Source organism: Aulonocara stuartgranti (assembly GCF_965226115.1).
Source record: "Aulonocara stuartgranti genome assembly, chromosome: 19".
Classification (NCBI taxonomy): Eukaryota; Metazoa; Chordata; class Actinopteri; order Cichliformes; family Cichlidae; genus Aulonocara; species Aulonocara stuartgranti.
The window spans coordinates 1,557,506-1,571,101 of NC_138955.1; the positions used below are offsets into that span (position 1 = coordinate 1,557,506).

Here is a 13,596-nt window from a genome sequence, read left to right on the forward strand (position 1 = left end):
TAAAAAAATACAAGTCTGACAAAATGAAAAAAGCACAACACAGCAAAAAACGCTCTAGATCTCCTTTGAAAATAAGGGCCGTGTCAGCATTGTTTAGCAGGAAAAGGGAAACAATTACAGCATAATTAGTGTGTGTAATGACTACAAACAGCAGTCATTAAATTACATCAGTGCGCAGACCATGCAGAATTCATGAAAGCCTTTTACTATTTGTTGAAGAAGCTGTCTTTTCCACCTCATGAGTCAGAGCTGTTGACCCAGGAATCATAATTGTGGAAAACCTCATGTAGAAACAGTGTTTTATAGCATTGTAGTGGAATTTATCAAGTGTTAACAGTGGCGTATTTATTTATTTTTTAGGTTAGATTAAATTGCGGGAAGAGAATGAGAGTGAAGTGTGATCGTGTGGGCGACTGAGAAGAAGACTATCAAAGAGGAAGGAGGCGGTCTGCGAAAGGAGGAAGGGAGAAGAGAAGATCGTATTGAGAGGTGATAAATGTTCGGAGACTGAGCACACACGCTGGAAACTGCACGAGAGTCACAGAGCGGGTTTTGTTTGCTTAACCACGGGCGCTGCCAGATGTCTGTCAGTGTGGCCCAGTGTTTTGTTTCTGCTATCACCCGGCATCTCTTAGGCCTGCCTGCGATAAGCCCCGACAAGGGAGTGGAACCGTTTTCTCAATCACGCCAACAATTAGGCTTATCCACGATTTGGTCAATTGGATTCAAACTACTGCACTGTGCTGTCGGCAATTGACTGAAGCAAACGCTGGAAACTTGCTGCTGATGCTGTATGTTTTATGTGACTCCCGAAGCGGCAGACCTATGCCGCAGGACTGTTAGCGCTGCTTGTGCAAATGTCCAGAGCAAAAATATTTACCTCTGGCGTTATCCCTCATTTACGAAGTTCCTCTCAGTTACTATTTATACACCACGGGTTTACAGAGAATGTATAATAATAGCAGACTGGCAGAAACATGAAAGTGGCTAAAGCGGTGTTTTCTTTGGTAGCACGAGAAATTGTGAGACTTTAAACCTGAGCGTCGCTCAACTGACTCACTGATAAATCAATTTTTAAAGAACTCATAAGTGTCACTGAAGTTTACTTCCATATTTTCCGTCGTGCTTTTTCGCCGTGCGAGCATTTCTGCGTTATTTCCAAACAAATTAGAGGGGTGCAAGGTCATACGGAGGGGATGTGGTAACTAACAGCAGTTGGGTTGTTATGTAACAGGGCCACTTTTAGGTTGGTAGCCGCTGGCGTGTAATCTTAAACAAAACACATACCGAGTGTAATCTGTCAGCCATTTGTGTGGTCACGTCTAGTAATCTGCAGTGAGACCTTTACAGCGGGCCACAGACAACATCACGGGTGAGTGAGAAAATTTGTTTGCGTGCCGGGACCTTTTAGCGGCGGGGGAACAGAGCCTTCGACCTTCTCATACGTCTCCTGAAACACTCACCTAGCCCAGCAGTGGTAATAAAGCCTCGCTCGCCTCTGCCGGGAGAGCTCTCCAACAATAATACACTGTTTGTTCAAGGCTGTAGCCAAGAGAAAATATTTGGACTCTCCCAAATTGAAGTATTACAAACAATCTTTTTACAGGGCCAGTGATATCAAAAGATCAGCAATAGCACGGTGGATGTGTTTAAACAATATTTGGGATATTCTGGGGCTGCTCGGGTGGAGGAGTCGATTTATTATACGTGGAAGCACTGAATAGACAAAGGCGGTGGAGTCGTGCTCTCAGTCCATGCTATATAGCCATCATCACTGTGGTTTTTGGGCTGTCGTTGGGGCCCAGAAGTGCTCCTTGCTCGACATAAAACATCCAATATAAAGTCGTTTGAAGCGCAAAATACTATTTATTTTATCATTTTAATGCACATCAGCAGTCCCTTTGAGCAAAAAGCCACAATCCTGCAAATTTAGTTCTGCTTGTGATATTTGGGGAGCTGTACTGCATCATCGGCTGTCAACACATCTTTAATGGCATGGCCTGTTGCCTTGTTTTTTGTTAGGTTTTTTCGAGTGATGCCAACCAGGAACAGCAGCTTCAAGTAGGTAAAAGTTACCTAATACATAATAGGGAAGCCCTGTTTGTTTCCATGCAGCGGTTGGAAACACCCTTAGGATCCTGGGTACTGGTGCCACTGCTATAATGGGGTGTGAGGTTGCCTTACCCACACAACCTTCACCGACAGGCCTGAACCCTGGTCCGCAAACCTGGCACCGGAAGGAGCCGAGAGTGTTGACGCAGACACCGTTGGGACAGGAGCTGGGATCTCTGCACTCATCTATATCTGCTCCGGGACAAAGTGGAAAATATGAAAAAGAAAAATCTGAATGAGTTGTTGCTAAAACAATGTTACTAAGACAATACGTGCATGCATGGAAGAAAGAGAGGGTGTAAGGCCGCAAATGTACACATACACAGTCCGTCTGTCACAGAATGAGCAAAGTTTTCTTCCTGGCTTTGACTAAAGGAAAATACAATATGTGTTTTGTTAGTGCCCAGCTCATTCAGCTAATTCATGGAAGCAAACAAATAGGCCTGGCCAGGACTGCCCTGTTATGTGAACTTGAGCCTGTATGCGTAGCTGCTTGTGCACCCACGCAAGTTACCTTCGCACACGCCTCTCCGAGACTTGGCGTAGCCAGCGTTGCATTCACAGGTGTAAGATCCCTCTGTGTTGACGCATTTGCCATTCTGGCATTTGTTGGGCATGCTGCACTCATTCATGTCTGCCAGTTTGAATGAAAACCAAGGAGAAGGGAAAAAAGAAAGTTACTGTTGTGTTCCGCAGCATTAATTAGGGCAGAATACTTTTAAAATGAACGGCGCTGACAGACGAGGACTTGCAGTGCTTAGTTTCCATTGGAAACTTTATATCTCCTGCTGCTGATTGGGGCTGTGTCTCACCTTGACAGAACTTCCTGTTCTGAGTGATCACCTGGCTGTAGCCACTGTGGCAGTGGCAGGTGTAGGACCCATAGCTGTTTATACAACGTCCCTTTCCTTCACATGGATCCTCATCGCACTCATTCACATCTGCAGAAAAAGAAAGGAAAGCACGTGGCTGTTGCACTTCACCAGCACAGTACACTTTTAAAGCACCGACTTTAGAGCTTCCTCTATGAAACAGAAACAACACGGGCCAAAACCCAGCTGTGTGGAGCAGAGGCTGTGTCCAAAAGCCTTTGCGAAAAAAAAAGGACCACAGCATCAGCTCTCTGGGTGGGACGTGAGCTGTTGTCAAGCATCACAGGACAGGGTAGCATAAACAAACAGAGTCCTATCATTTTGGCTCACTTAATTTCTCAAAGGTTTATAATCACTGGTGATGAAGACTGGCTTTTACTGTGATGATGACGGACAGAGCTGCCGTGGCATCTGGTGTCAGCATGTCTGTGTGTGTTTGTGTGCTCCTCCTTCTCTTTGAGTGTCCCACTGTTACCCCTGTTTTGCTTCATTTTTTGCCCTTGCTCCATTTGTTAGTTACCAATGCAGTTGGTCTGCAGTGCACTGAGCTTGAATCCTGGCTCGCAGAGGCAAATGTAGCCCGTTTGCACAGAAACGCATCTCCCACGGCCACATATAGAGGGGGTCGTGGCACACTTGTCAATACCTATGGATAGGAACAAAGATGTGCAGAGTTGTCACTTGAAAAACAAACAAGATTATTTGTGACCTAAGGTTGCGCAACATTGGTTTAAAAAAACTAAAAAAGATATAAATGTGCATTCCACGAACACATGTTGTTCTCCAGGGGAACTCATCGTGCTGTTTTATAGGTGGAGTCGTGGATGGGAGCGCTGGTTTTACAGCACTGTAGCGTTCCAACAGGTGGTATGGAGCGCGTACAAAGTGCTCGGCAAGAAACAGGTCATGCACAGTAGAGCCTGACATTAGTTTTGTACTTGTGTTTTTCTGTCCAAAAGAGCCATGTTAAACTGGGCCTCTGGGTCTGGCTGACGAAAAGAAAAAAGAAAAAAATCCCATTTCTCTATAAGATTACTAAAAATTCTTCTCACTTCCTAAATCTCTCTGTCACTCTCTCGCTGAGTCTGTCACACAAACACGCTTTCACCATGTCCCGTGCTCTTCCTACGTTTTTCATAAATCTGGCCTCTGTCCACTCAGAGTAGCTTCCTCTTCCAAAAGGCACACTCTTTCTTGGTTTCTCGCCCTCTCACCCTCTGTGCAGAATAGCAGCTTCAAGCCAAATTGGCTCTGGGAAAAGAGGTCAAATTAAGCTCTCTCCAGCTTCACTTTGGGTAAGCCTACAAAAATGCCTTATGAGTCGTGCTGCTGTCTGCCAGAAGTTTACAGAGTGTATAAAAAATGAAGAGCTGAGCCCTGTGGTGCTCTTTCGCATAGCAACTTCCTGTCCACCTGTTCATTGTCATGTTGTTTGTTTTGTTTTAGATGTATGAAGTGCGGCTGAATATATCTGATTTCCTATAATGTGACTTTTTAATCTATTGTTTACCTGTAGCTGAATCAGTATGGGATGGTTCCTTTGAATCTGGCCTCGGGTTGATGCTCGGGAAGTCCGGAAAAATATCTATTAAGACAGTTAAGGTGAGTCATGGGGCACTAGATAAGCACAAATGACAAAGTCAACTAAATCTCTCTTAAACTTTGACAGGTTCTAGTCTCTACAACCAAAACAAGACGCCGCTTGATTTGCCAGCCACTCTAATGCCTTAGCTGCCTATTCAAGACTATAAAAGCGATCTAGTCATTTTTCCGGGCTAAAACAAATTACAATGACCAAAATAAATCAGGTAGACTCATTGAACATAGCCTTCAGACTTGAATGTCAGTGTTTTCACTGACGTGAGGGCAAAGTAAGGACTGTGAATGCCACTACTGTGTGGGAGCAGTTTATAGAAATTACACAACATGTCTGTGCTTGACAGAAAGCTTAGAGATTGTAAATCAAACCCAAAGAGGCAATAAACAACAGCTGGAGGCAAAACTCCTTTGTCCCACACGCCATCAGACTGTTTAACTCCTCTCTGGAGGGGAGAGGGAGGGGAAACAGGAGGACAAAGGAGGGGGGAACAACTAAGCTGTAGTGCCTCTTCACCTCACTGTACAATACCTTTTGTGCAATACTTTTTGTAAATAGTCAACAGTGCAATAGACTCAATACTTGAAATGTGCAATTCACTTGTATTTTTATTTTTTATTCCTATTTATTCTATTTATCCCCTTTGTATATTTTATTTATATTTGTCTCTGTATTTATATATGTGTGTGTGTGTGTGTGTGTGTGTGTGTGTGTGTGTGTGTATATAACAATTCTGTAACTGTAACTTCGGTCGTTGCTGTGCTTTTTGGAAGTCGAATTTCCCAGAGGAACCCACCCGAGGGATTAATAAAGTTCTATCTTATCTTATCTTATCTTATCTTATCTTATCTTATCTTATCTTATCTTATCTTACTTGTTCAACTACCAGTCTCGTATGATCTGAATGAATAAAGAAGGAAAAGAGAAGATACCTGGATACTGTGGCGGTAACTCTGTCCCAACAGCTGGCTGGAAAACGAGCAAATATTACTCATTAAAAAACATTGGGCTACATTTTTCACCACCATATTTATATTCACAGCATTCCGGTATTCGTTGGTAAATTCTGTGCTAATTAGATGTGCGCATCTACCAAAATGTGGTCTGAAGAAGTTATATAATCATAACAAACCCTCCAGCTGAAATAGCTAGAACACATGCCGAGAAGAAGCATGCACCAAAGGAGGGAGAACTTACCGGGCTCAGACTTTCCACATCTACCACAAAAAAAGAGGAAAAGTTTATCAGTGGAGAACACATTACATCTGCATTAACATGTGCCATCACAAAACACATTTTTGTTCAATTATGTATACACGCATGTTGCCTTTAGACACTCGTCTGCAGCTTTGGTGATCCTTTTTTTTCCCTAACAAAAATTGGCCAGATTTTTTTTTTCAAATATTTGTGAGAGATAGTGTACACTGTTGGCCAAGAAAAATGAAAGAAAAACATGGAATTAGATATCTCCGATAATGAAGACAAAAATCCCAAAATATTTAAAGAACTGTCTCCACATACAAATCAAAATGTTGCAGCACTGCCAATACAGTATCTCACAAAGCTTAAATCAGGAAGATGCATTTGCTTAAAATCCTGAGGATTAAGCTTCATGATCCGTGTGGATTACTTGTTGCAGGCTTTTTTTGATGCTCGCTGGGGTTTCACTTAGACCGCTGTGAATATGTTCCATCTATCAAGCTTTTATTCACGGAGATCAAAGCAGCTTGTTGATGTTTACATTTTCACAATAATGTTAATGCACTGCATCCTGTCTATAAAAAACTGCCATTGTGCAATCATTGCAGCTGCTCTGAACCGTTTATGTCACGGGCTGTGGCAAAAATCAAGCTCGTCACTCTTCTGACAGACTAAACTCATCAGCTGATCTACGTGCCAGCCCATGTCAGTTGATGGGTCAGCTCATCCCCTTTGATGCATCCAGCTGGTATGTGTTGTTTAAGCACTACTTAAGCTCCTCTAGCCAACTTATAGTTGCTTTGCATCTTCGAGACACTTTGCAGAACAGCTCCACCCCAGCTTCCCCCTTTTCTTCTGGGTCTGACTTAATGAATGTCATCTGCTCTCAGTGATGCCTGCTCTGATCTGAATGGCCCTGCTGCTGCTTTGCCTGGCATGAAAGGCTGACTTGTGCTTTCCAGGTCCCAGATCAGAGCCATACGGTCAAATGTAAATCGTTGCCAGAGAATTGACAATCTTCTTTTGACCACTGCATGGTGGTCCTGACTGAAACATCCTCGGGTTTAAATGAATACCATGTTTAGGTAACATCCAAGGCCTACGCATTCGCTAAGAACACTGTTTCAACTCTTTGTCATACAGTGCAAATATTTACCAACATAAAACTTATTCTTACCATCTGTGTGTGGCGGTCTAGGTGTTTCTCTGGCTGGATGTGAGGGATGCTGTGGAGTCAAAGGGTACTGGGGTGCTTGTGGGGTCTCAGAGTATTCGGGGTATTGGGGTAGCTGCGGTGTTTCGGGGTAGCTGGGGTACTGGGGCCCACTGGGAAACGAAGGCTGAGAAAATGGAAACTGCGGATAAGTAGGGCTCTCATCCTCGAGTGACACTCCCATGCTCTGCAGCTCGACATCATCCAGCTGTCGAAGAGAAATCTGGACGTCAGATCGCGAGTAAGTGTATCCGTGGCCAGCGGGGCAGATCTCCTTGAAGTGGTCTGCAGCACAGGAAACACAGGAGCGACCAGTAAGTGATCGAAAACATCACCTCTGCATTCTGAGCTTCAGCTCGAAAAACTGACATTTAACTTTTGACAGCATAATCGTGGCTCTTATTTCTATCTGATATTCAAAGTAACACCATAAGCCATCCATGTAATACAGTTACGACAGGCACGCTGTACTTTATGCTCTGCTGTGAACAGGGAGATTGGGTTTCGGTGACTGCTGCAGAACTTAGCAAGCTGCCAGGCCAGTGACAGCTGTCAGAGGAGGCTAACAGCGACGGGATTTGAAAACATGTGGGCATATCGGCACTCTCAAACTGTGGGAAGTAGAGGATCATGTAATGCTGAATGACCTTTGAACTCTTTGGTGTAAAGGCATGTGAGTGAGAGGCTAATGGAGGATTGGCTGGCTAGATAAAAGGCAGGAGACTGCACCTCTTTGTATCGGAGTCCAAAAAGCCTCAGCAATGGTGAATCCATTACAAGTGAGAGGCTCTTTGTCCCCTACCTGACCTGAAACCCGGCTACTCTATGCCAAAAGAGTCTGGAATAGAGATATGAGTAATGACAGATATGCGGTCACTGTAAACGCTTGTGTAAATACAGGAAACGTGGATATGATAGGCTACTGAATGATGAATTTAAAGTGGAGGGAAATGGGGCTATATATGATCAGAAGCCACATCTGAAGAATCGGCGTAAATATGGAATTAAACTCATTGGGCTCCTGTTACCGAGTCACAAGTAATGGCTCTGGCTGCTCTGTTCAGGGGTCTAACAGCTTTTCAGGCCATCCAAAAAGCTAACGTCCGAAATAATCAAAGGCCGTGCGCCCATGCACTGCGTCGGTCCTAACTGAGCAGCACCGTGGAGGTCTGTGTCTATGATATCTGATCTATGACAATCCCCATGAATCACTGGCTAGTACAGACACTCAATAAAACCAGCTTGTTTCTCTCAGAGACTTTGAAGATTAAATCAGTATGAAAAAACGACAACTACTTCCCATGTTTCACTTGGCGAGGTCACGCATTTCTGCTGTGAAGCTTTGCCGGTTTATTAGTGGGGTTTCTCTCTTGAGGGTTGGAGCGATAACACAAGACTGACTCCCACTCTTATGTAGCCTCCAAAATATGAAAACTGTTATGTTTTTGGTCCTTTTCCACTCCAAACACAGTTAGCTATTTTGAACTGCATTACACGCCTGGCAAAGAACAGAATGGTGACTGAGCGGTAAATATTTTTTCCCCCTATTCTTTCATTACCATTGCTAGCCCTTGCATAAGCTTGCATGCAACACTTTATTTCTGCAAAAGCGTTTAACTCAAGAAGGGGAGTACAGTCAATGCAGAAATAGAAAACAAGATCATTTTTTGGGTCAGCAGAAGAGGAGCACAGGGCAGCTTTTGGGGCTGTACCTGATCCTGGTAAAGGACAACGATCACACCCAGCTCCCCAGGCCTTGCCCACTCTGCTGCAGCAGCAGATCTGCTTGGTGAGGTGATTAGTGAGTGGCAGAGAGCATGTCGCCGCTGAAACAGACCTGTAGCACGGCGCCCTCTGGTCAGACACTGCTTTGTCCGCTGGTAGAGAAGAGAAATTGGAACACAAGAAAGGCATAAAAAAGCCTAGTCTTAAAGTGTGTGTTACGAATCCAAAAAAACAAGCAATACTTACAGACACAGTGGCTTCTGGCAGGATCTAACATATAGCCTGGTTTACATGTGCACCTGTAGCTTCCTTTGGTGTTGAGACATTCAGCGTTTTTACATATTCCAGGCAACAGGCACTCGTTGATGTCTGTGAAATAGGCAGAGTACATCAGTCATTTCAAATATATCCTGGCTTATGGAAATTTCATGAAGTCATGTTTATTCCCAGGAAAAAAAAACGATTTTCAGTCTCACCCCCCACCAAAACTGCACATATCAACTTTGGTGCATTTTCTTTCCAATACACTGGGCAGCAATGATTCACACATTGAAAGGTGTCAGAAAATTGCAACAGATCATGTAAGCAAAGCCGCTCGCTGTGGGGAGGCGATGAAATATGGAAACATTAAGGTTACACAAGTGCATGAAATCGTGATGACAGGAGGGAGACGTACACATTTGACGGGTGTAAAACAATACACGCTCAAAATCCTGTCTTGCTTGGAAAGTAAAATATTGCAGCTGTGGGAACACGTGCAGTCATGTAGACATAGAGCATATCACTGAGAGTTTCAGATTGTCATCATCCTCAGCATCTTTCCTTCACAGCGTCCAATATGGTTACGAGATCCTCAGCTTACGTCAATAAGTGAAAGTTATTAAAGAGATTTTTTAAAATGTATTTATTTTTTCCTCTGTCTGGCTTAAACCACATGCAGAAATGGTAGAGTGGCCAGAGGAGTTTGCCTCTCGCTCCAAGAGCTCCTGAGTCCCTAAGGTAAACGGAGACAAGCTAACAAGTGTGCCAGCCAGAAGCATAGGGGGACATGCTTAAGGCGCTTAGTCATGTGATCACACTGGGACCAGGCAAGGATTGTTGTTCTACCGTGTTAAACAAAGAGTACATCATTAGGTCTTTTCCCACTGCATTGACGACTAGAACCCGACAACCTGCCACCACAGATTTTCCCCCAATTTGAATGAATCTGCTCTTGTTTTGTTGTTTTCCTTCCTGCTGGAAAAAGTGAGCTTACAAAAGGTCGGGGCTGATAAAATCAATGGGCTGAAAGAAATCCAGGGAAAGCCTTAATGTTTTTCTTGTTGTTTGTCGCCCCTTTTTCGTTTCCATTTTGGGTTTTCGTTGCGCTTTTCCACCTTACAGTGACGTACTGTGAAGAAACGACTGATGTCATGCCGGTTTCCCCCAAGTCTACACTTTTTGTAGTGATTTAACTTTAGTTCAGGTAGCGTCTGGACACCTGAAATCAGGTCACCGTTTATCTCATGGTCTTTAATCCATGATTCAGTCGAGTCCCAGATTAGTGGTAGTGTTACAGTCTGCTGGTGGGTTGATTTAAATTGAAACCGGCTTCCGTGGCAACCTTCCATGACCAGCGCTAATCTCAACATCTATTCTGAATTTATGCTTGGTTGCTCTTCTTGACAAACATCACTTGTGGTAAGAGCTCACGGCTTTTAGCGTGACTGTTTTTATAGTCTACCAGCACATGACAAAGTTCCCTGATTTGAGCATCAGTCTGCTGCTTACTTGACCTTTCCCCTCTTTGTTCAAAACCCATGTGAACACCTACAGAATTATCTACAGAAACTATGTAAAGCAAACTGGCAACATTGCTCCCTATACTGTGTATTTTGGGTTGTGAGTAAAGAGAGCACCTTTGGACCACTTTGGAAGTCTGTGAAGTGAATACACATGGTCAGAATTTAGCCAAAGCGCCATTACTGGGAAAACCAGGCTTTTTCAACATATTTCTCTATCAGTATTGCAGCCTGAATACCAGGCTAGCAAGTCGACACGATGAGTGTCAAATGTCAGTGTTGTGAAATCATAAGCAGCTTTTATTAACTTGATCAAAAATGTCCAAAGAGTTGCATAAGACTTCATTAATCTCCTCTTTGAAGTGGTGTATGAGTAATGTGACCTGCTCCCAGCACTAGTTTACCACACACAACAGGGCCTGCACATGCATCTCTGCGGGCTTTTTCATCTAACAACCACAGCTACAAATGGCCAATTCAGTGACCTAAATTTTTGAGAAGGAAGCCTCTGAAGATAAGGAATCATCTCTGAAGTCTGAGACCTGAGAGCATGACGCTGATAGGAAATCTTATCGTGCTGTGGCGACGATGTCACTGACCGCAAAGGTCAGCGGATGTAGGCAGACTGGCAGTAAATCAGGACTATTACCAAATACGAGACAAGCCCTGTTCTGTTCCAATAAAACACATTACAAGCAGCTCGAGACTGGAGCCACAGGAAGGAGGGCTTGACCCCGTCCTAATAATAATGACAAAATCTCAGAAAAAGCTGATTTTTTTTCCTTCTTGGCAGATAGCAAAAGTCCTTAAATTAGAAATAATTTTTGGGGGAACGGAGCAGCAGCAGAACACAGATTTAAAGCACTTTAGTAAATATTGTGGGTAACTGTCAGCTTTGCTTTTTTGGAACTCAGGAAAGGAGCAACTGGAAGAGGGAAACATCTTGAAGCAATCACAGAAGAAAAGCATGAATAATAGAAAGATAAATTTCTACATTCATTGGCTGCTCGACACATTATTGGAAAACAGGAGCGTCCTGCTCAATAATTACCTGAAAACATCAATATTGTGATTGTTCTCTGCAGAAAACATGTTGAACTTGCTGAACTAAAGGATGAGGTCTTCTATACGGAGAGTCAAAACTGGACTTTTAGGTTGTTCTACTCCATATGCCTCAGCAAGCATTGCCCTTTGGATCATGACATGATAATGTGAGCCATCAGAAAAGCTGCAGTTTGTAACTGTTAGCCTCAGTTGTCAGTGTTAGGTAGATAGCTCAGTAGGTAGAGTGGTGGCCCCAAGGTCGGGGGTTCAAATCCACTGAACGGCTACCCTGAGGTACCCCTGAGCAAGGTACCGTGCGTACACACTGCTCCCCGGGCGCCCAGTGGCTGTTTCACTGAGTGAATGGGTTAAATGCAGAGAGGAATTTCCCCACGGGGATCAATAAAGTATACATCATTGAGCCATTTCCAAGGCTATTTACTGACACCAACAAATGCAAATGATTGGAATTCTTTAGCGGGAGAGTTGACACCGTGGGTGTTTACTGATTCCTAAACCAAACACAAGCTGACAAACAGCCACTGCTGGGATGTTGAAATGGACGATAACACAGTGTATATGTTCAGGGACAACCATGTTTGTTTTACATACAGATGGACGGGAAAAGCAGGCAAAGCAGCAATCTGATGCTCACAAGTACTCAGAGAGCCATCCATGCCACGATCACAGCCTACCACATTAACTCAGAACCCCAAGACCAATTAAAACAGGAGCCCCAGGTGCTTATTGACTGCTGAACTCTGACCCCAGACAAACCCTAACTGTGGTCTTGACCTGTTTCCCAGACATGGGAAGTGGGGGGCAAAAAAGTCAGTCTCCCAAGCAAGGACTTTAATTAAGTGTGTTCTCCAGGTACATCATCGGTTACCACAGTATAATCTGAACATTTGAAGATTTTGAAAGTACTTCTTTGCAAACTCGAGTTTCCCCACTGGGGGGCTAACCAGGTTGCTGCTGGAGGTCTTCTATGTCATTTTGTGTTGTTACCTGCAAATGACAACAGCAGTCCTTCTTCTGCTCTAGAAATGTGCTGTGAGCTAGATGGCCACTATAAGCAGCCCTTCTAGGCGGTGGAGAAATGATTCATATGTAGCTATCACGAGTAACATTCAAGATAGTGGATTTGGTGTCTATCAATGACTAGAACAGGCATGTATTTAGTTCTTTTAAGCATGTAGACATGGTCAAAACAACCTGCTTAAGTTTAAATTGAGAATCACAATGTGGAGGAAACTTGATTTAAGTGACTTTGAATGTGGTTGTTGATGCCAGACAGGCTTGTCTGGTCTTCAGTATTGCAGAAACTGCAGATCTACTGGAATTTTCCCACAAAACCATCTCTAGGGTTAAAAGAGAATGATCAGAAAAAGCGAAAGCATCAAGGGAGCAGCAGTTCTCCAGGAGAAAATGTCTTGTTAGATAATGGCCACACTGCTATGAGCTGATAAGAAGGCAACAGTAACTCAAAGATACACTTGGTACAACCAAGGTATGCAGAAGACCATCTCTGATCACACAAAATGTTAAACCTTGAAGCAGATGGGCTTAGTCTAATGCCTCTTGATTTCAGCTGAGACGTTCAGATGGTAGGGTCAGAAGTTGGAGTAAACACCATGAAAACATGGATCCATCCTGCCTTGTATCAACAGTTCAGGCTGGCGTTTGTGGTGTTATGGTGGATGGATGTTTCCTTGGCACATTTTGGGCCCCTTAGTACCAGTCAAGCATCATTTAAATGCCACAACCTACCTACGTATTGTCCATGACCACAGTGCACCCATGTTTTGATGGCTGCTTTCGGCAAAGCCATCAGAACACATCATGTCAAAAAACTCATACAATTTGAAACTAATTTCTTGAACATAGCAATGAGTTCACTTTATTCGACTAGCTTCCACATTCACCTGACCTCGATCCAACGTGGTGGAACCGTAAATAAATATAATGGAGGAGCAGCAAGTGTGATGCTGTCATGTCAACATGAACTAAAATCTCTGAGAAATCTTTCCAGCACCTTGCTGAATCTATGCC

At 43.7% G+C, this 13,596-nt stretch overlaps 1 protein-coding gene across 4 annotated transcripts in view; it reads right to left on the reverse strand.

The window, feature by feature from the left end:
- LOC309695716 (latent-transforming growth factor beta-binding protein 2-like) overlaps positions 1–13,596 on the reverse strand; it is a 90,706-nt gene that overhangs the window by 25,251 nt on the left and 51,859 nt on the right. For 3 of the 4 annotated variants that reach the window (XM_082516557.1, XM_082516556.1, XM_082516559.1), the window contains 10 exons: positions 8,966–9,088; positions 8,707–8,871; positions 6,959–7,279; positions 5,779–5,798; positions 5,514–5,550; positions 4,495–4,569; positions 3,505–3,630; positions 2,925–3,053; positions 2,627–2,746; positions 2,185–2,304 (listed from right to left, as the gene is read on the reverse strand). In XM_082516557.1, coding sequence (XP_082372683.1) covers positions 2,185–2,304; positions 2,627–2,746; positions 2,925–3,053; positions 3,505–3,630; positions 4,495–4,569; positions 5,514–5,550; positions 5,779–5,798; positions 6,959–7,279; positions 8,707–8,871; positions 8,966–9,088 — 1,236 coding nt within the window. The remainder of the gene's footprint in view (positions 1–2,184; positions 2,305–2,626; positions 2,747–2,924; positions 3,054–3,504; positions 3,631–4,494; positions 4,570–5,513; positions 5,551–5,778; positions 5,799–6,958; positions 7,280–8,706; positions 8,872–8,965; positions 9,089–13,596) is intronic. The other variant, XM_082516558.1, reaches the window with a different exon arrangement.